Source organism: Babylonia areolata, chromosome 10 (assembly GCF_041734735.1).
Source record: "Babylonia areolata isolate BAREFJ2019XMU chromosome 10, ASM4173473v1, whole genome shotgun sequence".
Taxonomy (NCBI): Eukaryota; Metazoa; Mollusca; class Gastropoda; order Neogastropoda; family Buccinidae; genus Babylonia; species Babylonia areolata.
The window spans coordinates 17,608,185-17,626,483 of NC_134885.1; the positions used below are offsets into that span (position 1 = coordinate 17,608,185).

The 18,299-nt window shown below is 41.9% G+C and overlaps 1 protein-coding gene across 4 annotated transcripts in view; it reads left to right on the forward strand.

Moving 5' to 3' along the window:
• The window catches only part of LOC143286836 (histone-lysine N-methyltransferase SETDB1-like), a 107,401-nt gene extending 89,685 nt beyond the window's left edge, over nt 1–17,716 (forward strand). For 2 of the 4 annotated variants that reach the window (XM_076594664.1, XM_076594663.1), the window contains exons 25-31: nt 4,811–4,861; nt 6,822–6,929; nt 10,447–10,655; nt 12,174–12,242; nt 13,418–13,542; nt 13,820–13,908; nt 14,644–17,716. In XM_076594664.1, coding sequence (XP_076450779.1) covers nt 4,811–4,861; nt 6,822–6,929; nt 10,447–10,655; nt 12,174–12,242; nt 13,418–13,542; nt 13,820–13,908; nt 14,644–14,761 — 769 coding nt within the window. In that variant the 3' untranslated portion in view covers nt 14,762–17,716. The remainder of the gene's footprint in view (nt 1–4,810; nt 4,862–6,821; nt 6,930–10,446; nt 10,656–12,173; nt 12,243–13,417; nt 13,543–13,819; nt 13,909–14,643) is intronic. The other 2 variants (XR_013055864.1, XR_013055865.1) reach the window with 2 other exon arrangements.
• The last annotated feature ends 583 nt before the right edge of the window (nt 17,717–18,299 follow it).

Sequence of the window (18,299 nt, forward strand, 5' to 3'; positions counted from 1 at the left end):
GGATTGGCTGTAATATGGCTATGGATTAGGTGTGTTTTCAGTGACTGTCATGGTTATGGATTAGGTGTGTTTTCAGTGACTGTCATGGTTATGGATTAGGTGTGTTTTCAGTGACTGTCGTGATTATGGATTGGGTGTAATATGGTTTTGGATTTGGTGTGTTTTCAGTGACTGTCATGGTTATGGATTGGCTGTAATATGGCTATGGATTAGGTGTGTTTTCAGTGACTGTTGTGATTATGGACTAAGTGTAATATGGCTATGGATTAGGTGTGTTTTCAGTGACTGTCCCTGGCATGAGGAAGGGGCTAGAAAAGGTGCCCTAAAAATTGCCTGCTCCATATCACCCTGGCCAGCATACCGCAGCTGGTGGGGACCCTACATCAGTGGTCGAAACAAAGAGAAAGAAAAGAAAAAAACAAGGACTGTTCCTCTCACCATTGGTGCTTGGAACATACAGACTCTCCTGGACAGAGATGACGCAGACAGACAGACAGGAGAACGGCACTTGTTGCATCCGAACTCGCCATATACAGTATCAACATCACAGCCTTGAGTGAGACTCGGCTTGCAGGCGAAGGCGAGCTCAATGAACGGGGATCTGGTTACACCTTCTTCTGGAGTGGACGAGGAAGCAAAGAGCGACGCGAGGCTGGTGTTGGTTTTGCAGTAAAAACAGCACTTGTCAGCAAGCTAGCTGGAATCCCAAAGGGAATCAACGATAGGCTTATGACCATGAAACTCCCGCTGGCATCTGGCCAGAAGCAACTCACCATTGTCAGTGCCTACGCCCCAACCATGACCAACCCGGATGAAGTGAAGGCGAAGTTCTACGAGGACCTTCACTCTGTCATTGCTGCTATCCCAAAAGCAGACAAGCTCATCATTCTTGGGGACTTCAGTGCTAGAGTTGGCTCTGACTACATCTCCTGGGATGGAGTGATTGGAAAGCACGGCGTGGGCCACTGCAACCCAAATGGATTGCTTTTGCTTCAGACCTGTGCAGAGCACAAACTGCTGATAACCAACACAGTTTTCTGCCTCCCTACCCATAACAGGACGTCATGGATGCACCCTCGCTCAAAGCATTGGCATCTCATCGATTATGTCATCGTCAGGAAAATTGATAGGCAAGATGTACGTGTGACAAAGACCATGTGCGGTGCCGAATGTTGGACAGACGCCTTGTAGTCTTGAAGCTGAATATTCGAATCCAACCCAAGAGACACCCGCAAGGCCAGAAGGCTCCAAAACGGCTCAACATCGCTAAGCTGAAAAACATCACCATCAAACAGACCTTTGTGGAGCTGCTGGAAGATCGTCTGGAATCCGCCTCTCAGGACAACCAGAATGTGGAGTCTGACTGGAGGACCCTGCACGAGCTGATCTATAGTACAGCTTCAGAGACCCTGGGACCCATGACCAGAAAGCACAAAGACTGGTTTGATGAAAGCTGTGATGAAATCAAGCAGCTTCTGGATGAGAAACGCCACCTGCATCAAGCCTACCTAAGCAACCCAAAGTCTGCATCAAAAAAGGATGTAAACAGTGCCATCCGCAGGACTGTTCAGCAAAAGTTACATCATATGCAAGATAAGTGGCTGAGTGACAAAGCTGATGAGATCCAGGGATATGCTGATAGGCACGATATGAAGAGGTTCTATGATGCCTTAAAAGAAGTCTACAGCCCCACATCCTCAGGATCATCCCCCCTCCTCAGTGCAGATGGGAATACCTTGATCACCGAGAAGGAGAAAATTCTCGAACGCTGGGCTGAGCACTTCAACAAAGTCTTAAATCGCCCTTCCTCCATAAATGATGAAGCCATAGACCGTCTCCCACAAGTCCCCATCAACGAAGCACTGGACGATCCACCAACACTTCTTGAGACCCAGAAAGCAATCGATCTGCTATCCAGTGGCAAAGCACCTGGCTCAGACTCCATACCAGCAGAAGTCTACAAGGATGGAGGCACTGTGCTGACTGAGAAGCTCCATCAGCTGTACTCACTCATGTGGAAAGAAGAGACGGTTCCCCAGGATTTCAAAGATGCCTCTATCATTCACCTGTACAAGCGAAAGGGGAACCGGCAAGCCTGTGACAACCATCGGGGCATTTCCTCAGAGCACACCTTGACCAAGGTGAGCCAGTGTGGATTCCGGAAAGAGCGCGGAACCATCGACATGGTGTTTGCTGCAAGGCAGCTGCAAGGGAAATGTCGGGAGCAAAATGCTGATCTGTTCTCCACCTATGTCGACCTCGCCAAGGCCTTCGACACCGTGAGTAGAGATGGTCTGTGGAAGATCATGGCCAAGTACGGATGTCCTCGGAAATTTGCTTCAAGCAAAAACCAAGGTCTTGACAGACATCATCAGAGACTTTTTGTTTGCTGATGATTGTGCCCTCAGCGCTGGATCTGAAGCTGACATATAACTCAGTGTCGACAAGTTTGCCACAGCCAGCAGGAACTTCGACCTTACCCTCAGCACGAAGAAAACTGAAGTTCTCCATCAGACAGCCCCAGGGAAACCCTACGTTGAGCCCAACATCACAGTCAACGGTTAGAGACTCAGTGCGGTGGAGCGGTTCACATACCTTGGCAGCACACTGTCACGAAATGCGACCATTGATGATGAAGTGAACATCAGGATTGCAAGAGCAAGCGCAACCTTTGGCAGACTCTATGCAAATGTCTGGAACAGAAGAGGCATTGGTCTCGAGACCAAGCTGAAAGTCAGAGCAGTTCTCCCCACACTACTGTACACCTGCGAAACTTGGACAGTGTACCAATGACACGCCAAGAAGCTGAACCACTTCCACACAACATGCCTCAAGAAGCTACTGAACATCAAGTGGCAAGACAGGACCCCAGACACAGAGGTGCTCGCAAAAGCCACCCTTCCCAGCATATTCACCATCCTGATGCAGTCCCAGCTTCACTGGGCTGGACACGTGGCGCGCATGCCAGACATCGGCTACCCAAAAGGCTCTTCTATGGCGAGCTGCAACAAGGGAAGTGATCACATGGAGGCCAGAAGAAGCGCTTCAGAGATACTCTGAAAGTCTCTCTGAAAGCGTTTGACATCAACCCTGACTCCTGGAAGGAATCTGCAATGGACCGTGACAAATGGCGCGCTGCTGTGCACAAAGGCACCAAGTTGTGCGAGGCCAACAGGACTGCTGCAGCTGTTCAGAAGAGCCAGGCCAGAAAGTCATGGGCAAACAAGCTCCCTGACAATGATATGCCTGTCTTTGTCTGCCCCAACTGTCAGCGAACATTTTGTGCGCAGATTGGACTATTCAGCCATCTGCACATTCACAGATAGACTCATGAGCATCCCCCCGCCCCCCCAACCACCACCCTCCCACCAACCCCCAGCTGGATGACAACGATGGTCATCATCGATCTCAATGGACACACACCACCAGGTGTGTTTTCAGTGACTGTCATGATTATGGATTAGGTGTAATATGGCTATGGATTAGGTGTGTTTTCAGCGACTGTCATGATTGTGGATTGGCTGTAATATGGCTATGGATTAGGTGTGTTTTCAGCGACTGTCATGATTATAGATTAGGTGTAATGTGGCTGTGGATTTGGTGTGTTTTCAGTGACTGTCATGGTTATGGATTAGGTGTAATATGGCTATGGATTAGGTGTTTTTTCAGTGACTGTCATGGTTATGGATTGGCTGTAATATGGCTATGGATTAGGTGTGTTTTCAGTGACTGTCATGATTATGGATTAGGTGTAATGTGGTTATGGATTATGTGTGTTTTCAGTGACTGTCATGGTTATGGATTATGTGTAATGTGGCTGTGGATTAGGTGTGTTTTCAGTGACTGTCATCATTATGGATTGGCTGTAATATGGCTATGGATTAGGTGTGTTTTCAGTGACTGTCGTGATTATGGATTAGGTGCAATGTGGCTGTGGATTAGGTGTGTTTTCAGTGACTGTTGTGATTATGGATTAGGTGTAATATGACTATGGATTAGGTGTGTTTTCAGTGACTGTCATGATTGTGGATTGGGTGTAATATGGTTATGGATTAGGTGTGTTTTCAGTGACTGTTGTGATTATGGATTGGGTGTAATATGACTATGGATTTGGTGTATTTTCAATGACTGTCATGATTGTGGATTGGGTGTATCCTGAAGAGTGAAAGACTTCCATATTGATCGGTGCAGAATGACTTCGTTGATCCTCAGTGTTGTTTTCTGAGTAAAACTCATTTTCGGAAACTATTTGTATTTGTATTTCTTTTTATCACAACAAATTTCTCTGTGTGAAATTCGGGCTGCTCTCCCCAGGGAGAGCGCGTCGCTACACCACAGTGCCACCCATTTTTTTGTATTTTTTCCTGTGTGCAGTTTTATTTGTAATATGGCTATGGATTAGGTGTGTTTTTGGTGTCATATACTGTACCATGTCAAACTGATGTAAACTAGGCCTATGGTTTGCTCTGTTTGGCCAAATTTCGCGCGGCTAACAGTGAAAAGACGCCCCTCTTAGTCTGGCCCGCTCTTAGCCAATCAAACGCCTCTAACAGCTATAAGCGCTGAATCAAGGTGTGTTTTCAGTGACTGTCGTGATTATGGATTAGGTGTAATATGGCTATGGATTAGGTGTGTTTTCAGTGACTGTTGTGATTATGGATTGGGTGTAATATGGCTATGGATTTGGTGTGTTTTCAGTGACTTGTGATTATGGATTAGGTGTGATGTTTTCAGTGATTGTAAGAGTTATTGATTGGGTGTAATGTTTTCAATTATTGTAATGGTTATGGATTAGGTGTGATGTTTTCAGTGACTTTGAAAGTGGGGATCATGGAGTGGAGAGCAAGGTGCATGTTACAAGGTGGGCTGATGCCAGTGTGTGGTGTGAGGGTGTGTGCACATATATGTGACCATGTGTATTTGTATCCTGTGTGTTGGTGGGTATGACTGAGAGTATGTATGTGACCATGTGTGTGTGTTTGTCGATCTATGTGATTGTGTGTGTGTGTGTGTGTGTGTTCGTTCTTTAGTTTAACGTCTTTTCACTGTAAGTGATATTAGACGAGGGAAGGAAAAAAATCGAGTGGGAGGAGGGGGGTGGGGGAATTACTGTGTAGGCGTACGAGTAAGTGAAAGTGTGTGTGTGTGTGTGTGAGAGAGAGAGAGTGAGAAAATTATTGATTTAAGTTTTGTTTTAAAAATAAACTAAAAAACATAATAATACAACATATTTCTAATGAAAAACTAACAACTATAACGGCGAACCAACTGGACTATTTAACAAGGAGTTGAAAAAGTCATACATTAGCAATGGACTTCTGAAGATCGTCAACACTGAAGATGATTTCAGTTCAGGGATTTGAGACTAACATATCGCAAGTTGGTATATGATCGGCTGTTATGTGAGCACCACAGATGCAAGAAATATTACTGACATATTTTGTCCTAAAACAATTCATTTTCCATCTGCAGATTAGAGAAATGATTTGCCTCTTATGAAAATCATTATGGTAATGTTTTCCCATGAAACCATACATTTTTTTTATGTTCTTATGTAACTCCGAGTTACCGGTGTGTTTTTCTTCAAACTGAAATTTTGACCATTGGACTTTTTCTACCATGGTGTAACATTCCTGTAGTGAAAGCGAAATATTTAAATCTAACTTCTTCGTGGAGTTTCTAGCTCCTTTTTTAGCCAAAATGTCAACTTTTTCATTATAGTAAAAACCGCAATGAGAAGGAATTATGTGGGAGCCTCTTAGTAAGAGTTCGTGAATCAAATGGTTAATTTCAATAATGAGTTCATACCTAACCGTTTCTTTTATAAGTTCAATAGTGTGAAGAACTGATTTAGAATCAACACAAAATAGAATCTGAAATATAGTTTTCGGAAAGGATATCATGAAATTTAACACCATTAGAATTGCTATGAGTTCAGCAGTGAAGATGGATTTATTCTCTCCCAGTTGAAAAGAGTTTTGAAAGTTAAGGTCTGGAATAAGGTGTGTGTGTGTGTGTGTGTGTGTGTTTCTGCAGTGTGTAATCTGCACGAAATAATCTTCAACATTTTGCTCATTCTTACAACACACACATATGCATGCACGCATGCACGCATGCACACATGCACACACACAAATACACAGGTGGGTGCATGCACATACACATACACACACACTCACACACACACATGTTCACATGCCAGCACACTTCATATGTATGTACACTTCCTGCCTATGTTCATACGTGCACACACACACACACACACACTTTTTTTTCCCTTAAAAGACTAACTGCAATTAACTGTACAGTATATCCTTGAAGACATTCAATAAATTAGGATAAAAATCAATGTAGAAGAGTTGTTTATGAGTAAGTGAAGGAAATAATTATCGCAAGTTACAATAACAACTGTAAATGGATGGTTTTCCATGAAGAAAGATGCAGGCTGAGTGACTCTGTTTCACCATATTTACTAGAATTGTTCTGTGTTTGGAAGGTTTGTCTACAAAATATCCAAGTTAGCAATGAATGTACTCTTACACTAATTACAGGAGATGTAAATGGTTTTGGCAGAAAGCTTGGACTGTGTCTAATTTCCAACCATTCAGTGCAGTCTATTTGTGAAGTAAAAGGAACTTCTGTCCAGTATATTTAACAATTTCTCAAGCCTATATTTCCTTTTCCTTAAAGAAAAAACTGCTTTGTCTGAAGTATGTTTCATTAAATGATTATTCTATATATTCTTCATATGCACAGAATGAATAACAGTTTGTTTAAAAAAAAAAAAAAAAAAAAAAAAAAAGGCAGTACACTTTTTCCAGGCGGAGGGTCAAGCCAGACTCCCAGGACTCAGAGCCCGGTGACAGGACCAAGCCAGAGCCACTCAGCAAACTGGTGTTGAAGCGCCACTCTACTGACAGTAAAGAATGGTACATGCCTATCAACACTGAGGCCACTAACACTAACACCCCTATTTTATGGGCAAGTATCCGCATCAGTGTATTATACAGGTACACCTACTTTGGCCTGTTTGCACCAGTAACAAAATGCCCGCCGCTGGTTGCAGGAAAGTAAATTCCAGACACCTCAATACTGCCCTGTTGGAATGTTATCCACATCAGGCTACATCGCAAGGTAGTCTTGAGTTTGGGTCAGAATGATTAGATGAGTAGGATATATGTGTGCTGGTCAGAGTGTTGTGTAAAATCGAGACTTTGCTTGAGACAGAACAGATCTGAATAAGACCAGTGTAAGTTGCCTCATTGTAGTCTGAATGACAGTCTCAGAATGTCATTTTGTCATTTTAATGCTTGTTTTTCATACCTGTGCATGATTATGATAGTGAAAAATGGTACAAAACTACTGTATTTTCTGGATTGTAAAGTGATACAGCTTATAAGGTATATCCCTGGAATTTAAAGAAAAACATTATTTTGAACGTATATAAGGTACAAATATCTGATGAGCAGCATACACTGAAAATCCTGAAAAGTGAAAGACTTCCATATTGATCGGTGCAAAATGACTTCGTTGATCCTCAGTGTTGTTTTCTGAGTAAAACTCATTTTCGGAAACTGTATTTGTATTTCTTTTTATCACAACAGATTTCTCTGTGTGAAATTCGGGCTGCTCTCCCCAGGGAGAGCGCGTCGTTACACTACAGCGCCACCCATTTTTTTGTATTTTTTCCTGCGTGCAGTTTTATTTGTTTTTAATAATAATAATGATAATAATAATGGCTACTTATATTGCACACTATCCAGAAATCTGCTCTAGGTGCTTTACAAAAACGCTTTTGTTAACATAAAACATTACATCAGTGGTTTTTTTTTGTTTTTTTTTGTGTGTTTTTTTTTGTTTTTTTTTGGTGGTCTCAGTTGCATGCAGGTCATGGAGCACCAGAACGTGGTGGTTTTTTCTCTCTTTTTTGGTGCTTTCACACGCCTTCTTCATTGGCCAAAAAAAACAAAAACCTTTTTTTTCCTTCTGTTTTCTTTCGCTTTTTCTTTTCTTTTATATAACATGTCAGTTTTCGATTAATATATGTAAGTACATCTAAATGTATTCAAAGTAGTATTCTTCTGAATACACTAAGTTCTTTGTCTGAATATTTTCAGTTTTCATGAACAATTTCAGTGAATATTTTAACATTATGCATGTGTTTCAGTTGTCTGTGATTTAGTTTGCTCTGATGTGAGTGTGGATTCTGTATGTGAGATAATCATCAAAATCATCTTAGTATAATACATATACGTCGAAAAACATGCAATTAGATCAACATTAATTATTGGAGGAAGGGAAAAAAAAGGAGAAGAAGAAAAAAAAAGGAAATTTGACGCCCGGACGGGAGGCAGGTTCCGCCCTCCCCTGAAACGACGCACAGTGATTGTTCTTCTGCCGGACGCATTGATCAAGGACGCTCGCCACATTGTCCTCAGGACAACTCGTCGTATAACACATGAAAGTAAATGACATACTTGACATTATACAATGCACATTGTCGACATTTTACATATACTCATTACATCAGTGTTACATACACACACCAAAATGTGACTACACACATATGCACATACACACACACACACACACACACACACAATGCATAATACATTTTAACATACATGTGTATCTGACAGCTACCCTAACACATACGCACACATAACACCAGGCAAAAACTTACATAAACACACGCACACAAAATACACATTCATATACATGCATGTAGTTATGTACACATGCATATGTATACAGACATAGTCAGGCACAGTGAACGCAAAGGAAGTGGACCTGCCACAATTGAACTTATTGCTGAGGGAAAAGAGTTTTGAGACGAGATTTAATAGATGTGAGGGAATCAGAATGATGGAGGTTATCAGGGAGCTTGTTCCATGTCTTTGGAGATTGAAAAGAAAATTATCTTTTTCCTATTGAAGTGGATTTTCTACAGAATTTGTGCCGTTACAACCCTTTTGTTGCCGTGGGTTCTTTTATGTGCGCTAAGTGCATCCCTGACTAGATTGGAATCCAAGTTATATTGATTTGCTAATCAACTCAGCTCTGTTGATCTGTTTGTCAGCTCTGTTATCAGCTTTTAATTATCTGATAAAGTATCTACCACTGTGAATCTTTCAGTCAAACTTGCACTGTTGTCAAGCCGCAGTGCATTAATTCAAGTCAGGTTCCAGTCTGCTCGCTTTACTTCCAGTCTCGGCCGCCATCTTCCTTTGTATGTTCAAAGAGATTTCTGCTTTCCATGCTGATGATAAGTTTATTCTGTTTGTTTTTCTCTTTTCACGTGATAGATTTATCTCAACTCATGTTACTTTTTTTTTCCACCCTAAAGGTGAGTCACAGTCTTGTTGACTTAGAATTTTGGTGTCGTTTGTGATTTTGTTTCAATTCTGTACAGTGATGAACATCAACAGTATAGAATCAAACAGTTTCAGTTTTCAGTTTCACTTTCTCAAGGAGGCGTCACTGCGTTCGGACAAATCCATACACGCTACACCACATCTGTTGAGCAGATGCCTGACCAGCAGCATAACCCAACGCGCTTAGTCAGGCCTTGAGTGCATGCTTACATATTTGTGTGCCTATGAAAGTGGATTTCATTTTACGTAATTTCGCCAGAGGACAACACTCTCGTTGCCATGGGTTCTTTTTCAGTGCGCCAAGTGCGTGCTGCACACGGGACCTCGGTTTATCGTCTCATCCGAAAGACTAGACGCTCAGTTTGATTTTCCAGTCAAACTTAAGAGAAAGGGCGAGAGCGGGATTCGAACCCACACCCTCACGGACTCTCTGTATTGGCAGCTGAGCGTCTTAACCATTCTGCCACCTTCCTCCACAAACAGTGGTAAGTCACTGAAGCATGTAAGTGTTGCTATCCAGTCAGATTGTGTGTTTTTATTGTGATCAAATGTGTTATCAGATATTAGATTTGGTGTGAAAGGTTGCACCAAATGGCATCAGAATTTTGTTTTTAAGACACAGATATGGTGCGTACAGCTGATAAGATGCAAGGGCCAGATTTGAGTTGAAAAAAAATTGGTGTTATACTTACAGGCCGGAAGTTATGGCACATCACTGAAGTGCATGCTGTGTGGTTGAATCTCCAAGAAGGACAACTTTATGCAATTACTTCATAAAAAATCATAGACCAGTATTTTTTGCAATATTTTTATGACTATAGAATGAATTTTTTGATTCACAACTGTTGACAGATTTACTGAGGCTTTGTAATGGTTTTTGATATACTGATATTCAATTGATATATATTAATGGATTTAACATTCTGTCCATCCATCCATTATCTATCTGCCTGTCTTTCTGTCTTTTATTAGTTTGTTATATATCTTTGCAAGGCCTTGTTTTATTGTTTTCCAATGACTTTCAGGCATGTCTTTTTTCCCTAAGCAGCATTGAAAGGTTTGCTGTGTGCAGGACGACGGAGGAAAAGAAGGGCAGTGACCCGGGAGGGTCGGGGAAGGTGGAGAAGATGGAGGAGGGGTGGCCCATAGAGCTGGGGGATGAGGAAGACAGCCAGGACAAGCCCCAGGCCATGGATGTCGATGAACTGCCCGACCTGGACAAACCCCAACTCCCAGAGAAGAAGGAGGAAGGGGGTGTGAAGAAAGAGTCCACCAAGAAAGGTAAGTGTGGAATGGTGTGAGTTCCTCCTCAGGTCTGCTGTTGGCCCTTTATTGCTGAACCTTGGTGACAGGAAACCAGTGTGGCTTCAACTGGAAGTGCAAAAACTACTCTTCTTCTGTACTCTCAATTTGGTAAAGGAAATTTTTTATATGAAATTGCAATTGATCAAACCTGCTTACCTTGACTAGATGGTGCAGACTCTGGCAGGGGTCTGATTCCTGTCCTGTGCAAAATATGACGTTGCCCAAGCAGAAAAATTGGAAGTAGTTTTGGTATATTACCTCCTATCTGTTAACATTTGCATCATTCTCTTTTCCGGAATTGTTTTTACAGAACAAAGGTAATGTAGTCCCATGAGGAAGGAGTCCAAATAAAAATAGTTACGAACATCCCAACCTGTAAGCTCTGTCTTATCTCAGGCAACTCAGCATACTTGTCAGCAGCAATCGAAGAATACAGAACACTTCATTGTCCCAAGAGAGAAATTACTTTGTGTAGTAAAACACTTGAACTGCTTACGAAAAACTCAGTCATTCAATGTATTATATAAAGACATTAAAGCTTGAATGTTGACTAGTGAATCCCACATACAATGATCACAGTCACACACATGTGATTATCACAGTAAGTGTTAGATAACACACAGAAAGGCTACTGGATTAAAACTGAGACAGGTTGACTTCATAGTAGCTCAGAGAAAAGCTGATCCAGCTTTAAGTGTTTTAAAGGAATATTTTGATGTTCTGTTAACCATTTTTTGTTGCTCTTACTTTCAGCAAAGGTTCATACAATGATAAAACAGTGTAGGTGTGTGTTATGTGTATGTTTTGGGCAGACATATATACATACATGCATACACATACATACACATGCCAGGCATGACAAGGGGCTTTTGATAACTCATAAATATCCATGATACTTTGATAATGGAAAAGACACACTATGTGTTCATTGGATGGGTCCTGGGGATGTTCTAAAAATGTCCAGAACAAACACAAAAAAAGATTGAAAATCCTGTATAGAAGCTTCAGTTGGACACTCAGTTCATGTGTTTTGAAAAAAAAGCTGTTGCCACTGGCCGCGTTTTGGCTTGGGAACCTAGCTATTATGACAAGATTAGATATGCCTGCCTTTGTATGTGTGCAACAATGTAGATTTGATTATAATGTGCAGCATTAGAGTGACCCTCTAAGGATAGTCTGGGACCCAGTAGAATCATGGTAAAAGAGTTCCTGGGACCTGGAAGATGTTGAACTGTCAGAAGCCCTGATGACAGTAAAAAAAAAAAAAAAAAGAAAGAAAGAAAATAGTGCATTATTTCCTCAGGTTCTGCACAAAACACCCAGATAGTGGTGGTGTGTCTGTGCTGCTGGTATTGGCACTGTGTCAGACTGTGTGATGGATGTGTACACGGACATTGAGCAGCCTGAGAATAGTGGGGCTGTGTAGAAGGGAAAGGAGACAAAATACTTTTTTCTTTTATTCTTTACTTAAATGATTCAAACTTTATTTTCCAGCTCGTAAAAGCACAGGAGGATCACGCTTCAAGAACCTTCCAAATCCTAGAATGCCCAATGCTCTTCATGGTAAGTTTTCATTGAACTGTCTGTAGCAGTTATGGACATCTTTGTTTTCCCAGACATTGCATGTTTTTGATAGGATTTAGAAATATGACTGTTTCCAGACAGTTTTCTGTCTGTGTGTGTGTTGTGTGATGCATGGTTTGACTGAACATTCATGTATTACCTTCAGGTTGCAGCTCTGTTCTATAGATTTCAGGTCATTTGAATTTATGAAAGTATCTCTGAAAATGCTGAGACAGCTGGCAGAAATGTCGGGAAAGCGATAAGTTAAGAATTACATCTGTTGTGTACAGAATGATATTTGGTGCAGTATGTACAGAATTACATGTGTTGCAATGTGGACAGAGTGATGTATGTTGCAATGTGTAAGGAATGACGTGTGTTGCAGTGTGTACAGATTGACATCTGTTGCAGTGCGTACAGAGTGATGTCTGCTGCAGTGTATACAGAATGACATGTCTTGCAGTGTGTAAAGATTGACATGCTTTGCAGTGTGTACAGAATAACGTCTGTTGCAGTGTGTAAAGATTGACATGCTTTGCAGTGTGTACAGAATGACGTCTGTTGCAGTGTGTACAGTGTTGTCTGATGCAGTGTGTACAGAATGACTTGTGTACAGTAATGTCTGATGCAGTGTGTACAGAATGACATGTACAGTGATGTCTGATGCAGTGTATACAGAATGACGTGTGTACACTGATGTCTAATGCAGTGTGTACAGAATGATGTGTGTACACTGATGTCTGACGCAGTGTGTACAGAATGACGTGTGTACAGTGATGTCTGATGCAGTGTGTACAGAATGATGTGTGTACAGTGATGTCTGTTGCAGTGTGTACAGAATGATGTGTGTACAGTGATGTCTGACGCAGTGTGTACAGAATGATGTGTGTACAGTGATGTCTGACGCAGTGTGTACAGAATGATGTGTGTACAGTGATGTCTGATGCAGTGTGTACAGAATGACGTGTGTACAGTGATGTCTGATGCAGTGTGTACAGAATGACGTGTGTACACTGATGTCTGATGCAGTGTGTACAGAATGACGTGTGTACACTGATGTCTGATGCAGTGTGTACAGAATGACGTGTGTACACTGATGTCTGATGCAGTGTGTACAGAATGACGTGTGTACACTGATGTCTGATGCAGTGTGTACAGAATGATTTGTGTTGCAGTGTGTACAGACACGGAGGAGGAGGAGCAGAAGCCGAAACAAGGAACGCGATCGTTGTTCAGGGACACCTCGTCCTGCTACATCATGGATGCCAAGTCCATGGGCAACATTGGACGATACCTCAATGTTAGTTCCTGCTGTGTTGTGTGTTTGGTTTTGTCAGGTCTGAATTTGTCATGTGTTTGTCTGGTTTTGTCATGTCACCCTGTATGTGTTTGTTGTCATGTCTTGTCTGTTTTTGCAGTGTCTGTGTGTTTGATCCATAATGCCTGTGAAGCGCCTTTGTACACACACACACACAATACCTTTAAAACAGCTTTATATATACACACACACACACACACACTCATACAATTGTTGGTTTTGACTTTTTAAGAAAGATAAATGGTTTTCTTTGTTGCAGCACAGCTGTAGTCCAAATGTGTTTGTTCAGAACATATTTGTGGACACTCATGATCTCCGCTTTCCCTGGGTGGCATTCTTTGCTGGACAGTAAGTGTGGTCATTGATTGTTGTTGTGTGCATGTGCCTTGGGGGGTGTCTGTGTATATTAGTAATGGTAAAAAGTGAGTGTGCATACATACAAGCGCGAGCATGCTTACAAATGTGTGTGCATGCATGTGTGTTTGTGTGTGTGTGTGTGCATGTGTATGTTTTCCCTGTCAGAATATGGTTAAGTGCCAAAAATTAAAATAAAGCGTATCTTGGCATGTTAACTCCGGAATGAATCTGGTTTTGCTTGTGTTTTTTTATTCAGTGTATACTGATTGTGATAAGAATCTGAATTTGATCAAAACAACATGGTAATTGACTCAAAGATCAATGTATTACATGATATTTGGCAGAAGAGTTTGTTGCATCCAGACAAGAAACACCCCTTTCATTATTGGGACAGATAAAATCAAGGAGGTGGTACATTTTCCCTCCTGATTTTGTTGTCAAATACAGCCATCTTAGCCTCCGCCCCCCACACCAATATCTCACACGATTAGCACAAATCTTGGACTTGCCTCTAGGGTTTTGATTTTTCAAAAGCCAGCCAAGGAACGTACTTCGCCTGTTTTTCTTGATTTACCCACACATACAGCCGTCATGTCCAACTGACAGAGCTCCTTTTTTTCCTGCTGGACAAGCACATTTTCATATCTCCATGTAGCTCTCACATCCCTGAGTATGTGACAGAACTAGGTGAGTGATATTGAACAAGGTCTGTTGTGTGTGTTGCAGGTATATCCGTGCTGGTACAGAATTGACATGGGACTATAACTATGAGGTGGGCAGCGTTCCTGACAAAGTGCTCTACTGTTACTGCGGCTCCCCGATGTGTCGAGGGAGATTGCTATAGACAGGGCAGTCATCATCCATGGATATATCACTGCCAGTTGATTCTTCTTGTTTTCAGTGCTGGTCTCATGGATGACCACTTATGGACTGTACTGTTGAAAAAAAGAAAAAAAGTGGCAGGTTAGATGGAAGCAGAAATCCAGTGCAGTTGATCATGGCATGCAGACTGCATTCAGTGGTGACACTGTGACAGCCAGGTGAACAGCATTGGTGACACTGTGACAGCCAGGTGAACAGCAGTGGTGACACTGACAGCCAGGTGAACAGCAGTGGTGACACTGTGACAGCCAGGTGAACAGCAGTGGTGACACTGACAGCCAGGTGAACAGCAGTGGTGACACTGACAGCCAGGTGAACAGCAGTGGTGACACTGTGACAGCCAGGTGAACAGCAGTGGTGACACTGACAGCCAGGTGAACAGCAGTGGTGACACTGTAACAGCCAGGTGAACAGCAGTGGTGACACTGACAGCCAGGTGAACAGCAGTGGTGACACTGACAGCCAGGTGAACAGCAGTGGTGACACTGACAGCCAGGTGAATAGCAGTGGTAACAGTGTGACAGTTGGGTGTCAATATCAGGAGACAGGTTCAGAAGAGGAAGTGGGAAGTACATTGCTGGATTTCTGCCCCTTCAGTTGTCATGACTCCAGTGTGGTTTATAGTGGGTTTGTTGGGAGGAGTGATCTCCAGTCAGTTCATATTGTCTTGGTGGAAACTTGTTTGGAGAAAAAAATCAAATCTGGTTTCAGTTTTAAGGAGTTGATGTGGATGTTTTAAGATGTCATGTCACTTTGTTGAGTTGTGTGCAGGCTGTGTGATGGATGTCTGTCCATGTCATTGTTACTGAGATGGTGCACTGTTCCCATGACAAGTAATGTGTTTCTGTAGAGGTGAGTGTTGGTGTATGAGTGTGTTAATGTATGTGATTGTTAGTGTCTGTTTTTGTGTGAATACTTGTAGTGTCTGTGTATGCCCCCGTGTATGATTTTTATACTGGACTATATAGATTATATAAGGCAGGACAGAAAATGAATGGGGGATGGAGAAAGCAAAAAATTAAGTTGTCATTCCATATTAATGGATTTGGACTTGGAGTATCATACATATATTTGATATTTCTTTCACATGCTGTTTGACAAGTTTGCAGAACACCATGACAAAACATAATCCACATAAATCACATCACTTTCTCAGTACTGTTGCCATTTTGCAGGCTTTTATGTGGATATATTATATGCAGACATTGGTTTGTGTGTATGTGTTTATAAGAAACGCATAAGAATAGTGAAAGTTGACTGGTGTGTGTCTGTGGTTTGTAACAAAAGCCAAACAGTACTGAAACTTGTATCAAAATGTGGACCAGGTCATCCAGTTCCTCCATTGGGTTGTTTCTCCCAGTGTCTGAGCAATATGAAGTTTATGCCCACCAACATCTGTTGCATGTTCTCCATCAATAGTGAACATCAGTGCAGGGTCAGAGCAGTACAGCGTAGTAGTTTTATATTGTGAATTCTGCTGAGTGTTGTTCTGCTTGTCCTGGTATCTTTGCCCTGTGTAAATCACTGAGTGACCAACTGTTTAAGCCAGTGGCATTTCTTGTAATGGATGGCCAGACTTTTACTATGTGTAGCAATATCATGTGTTGAATATTGAATGAAAGAGAAAAAAACAACAAAATTCTGAGATAATTGTGCCTGCAAAGGAGTCACAGAGAGAGACGTAGAGAGAAATGACAGAGAGAGAGAGAGAGAGAATATCTATACCCACAAAGATGATGAGTGAGTTACAATTGTTGGTGGGACATGATGGTGGTCTCCACTCTTGGGTTTGCTCAGTCTGGCTACTAAGTGATTATTGTATCAGTGGTGGATTAGTAGGTGGTGACCTGAGTATTTTGCATGAGAGTAAAGCCATTGAAGCAATGTAGTTGATGGGGCAGCAATAAAAAAAAAAGGGGGGGGGGGGGGTGATTGACTAGAAACTAAATTAGTCTCTGTGAAGGTGAGTGAAAGAGAGAAAGCAAGAAACTGAGAACACAATGGTCCAGCAAAGGAATTCACCTGTGCAAGACCTGTAGCTTGCACACATCATATAGGTAAGATCATGGGGAGTATCGTGTTGAACCTGAGAAACCCTAAGAGAGCCACCCACAAAGCAAAATGGCCGTATGTGCATTTGGACATTTGGGGAAATCTGAACAGGCCATGTCTGGATTGTGTGACATGTGAGACAGTGAACATTTAAGCCCATGAAGCTGCTGATCATCACAAAATTCTCTGTGTGTGTCCTTTTCAAATGGCAGCTTTGAGCAGTTCACTGTCGGTCATTGTATTAACAGGTTGGGGGAGGATGTGCGTGTGTGATGTGGAGCAGCTAAATGGTGAAATCATTATCATTGTTTGTTTTACTCCATCAACTGTTGTGTGTATCTTATGATGGAGTAATGAAACCTTGCGCCACTCATTACCAAAGTTGTAATTGTTAAGTTTCGACTGTCTGCATGAACATTTTGCCTGTGGGCGAGGGGAAAGTTATCGTTCTGCTGGCACAACTTAATTGTGGTACCCTCAAATGCTGATCTAACGATAGTGAAAAGGGTTTTTAACTAGCGTTATTAAATTCCAGTGTCCACAGGAATGTAAATGAAATCTCATCCTAATTTGTGAGCATTAGGTCTTTTACAGTTGATCTATTACAGGAAACTGGCTAACAGGGAAAACCTGGTCCTTTGGTCTTTAGCTGTATTTCAGGGCAGTGATTATATGGAATTACACGTTCAACATAGTCCAGTGAAGGGGCTATGGTTTTCTGTAAATTAGTTGCATGAATGATTTTACATGTGTCTTTACCTCATTATGAATGTTGTACTTGGTGTGTGCAAGAGACAGGTGAGCTGCTGAAAGAAACTGTTTTAAATATGAAATAAATTTCAACAATCAAAAAGTTGAAATAAGATCATGTGTATGTGTGTGTGGGGTGTGTGTGCATAGAAAACGCTTCTGCTTTGTGAACATGTTTTTACGTTATTATGTGGAGTGATGGCCTAGTAATAATGCAGCACCAGGAAGTAAGTAAGGGAATCTGAGCACTGGAGATCAGATCCCACTCTTTCCAGAATTCTCCCCCTCTCCACTGACCTTGATTGGTAGTCATTTGGATAAGGCATGCGCTTAGTACATGTAAAAGAACCCACGTTAACCAGAATTGTCCCTGGCAAAAATGTCATTGTAAAAACACACACTAATAAATGTGTGTGTGACTGAAGCCTGATTGACTGACACAGGAAACAAATGATGAGCACCTGAAGGCAGCTCTCAGCTTGCTCTTCCCAGGTAGGCTGTTGTGCAAATGACTCCATTGCAAATGAATCCCTTGTTTGCAAAGTGCTTTGAGCTTGGTCTCTGACTGAGGATAGGCGCTAAAGTATCTATGCCAATCAATTACAGAGGGAAACCATGGCAGAATCAGGAACTGGATGTTCCAGTGTTCACAGTGATCAGGATTTGAGGCCCTGTTCCTCGCTCCCCTATGTGTGAAG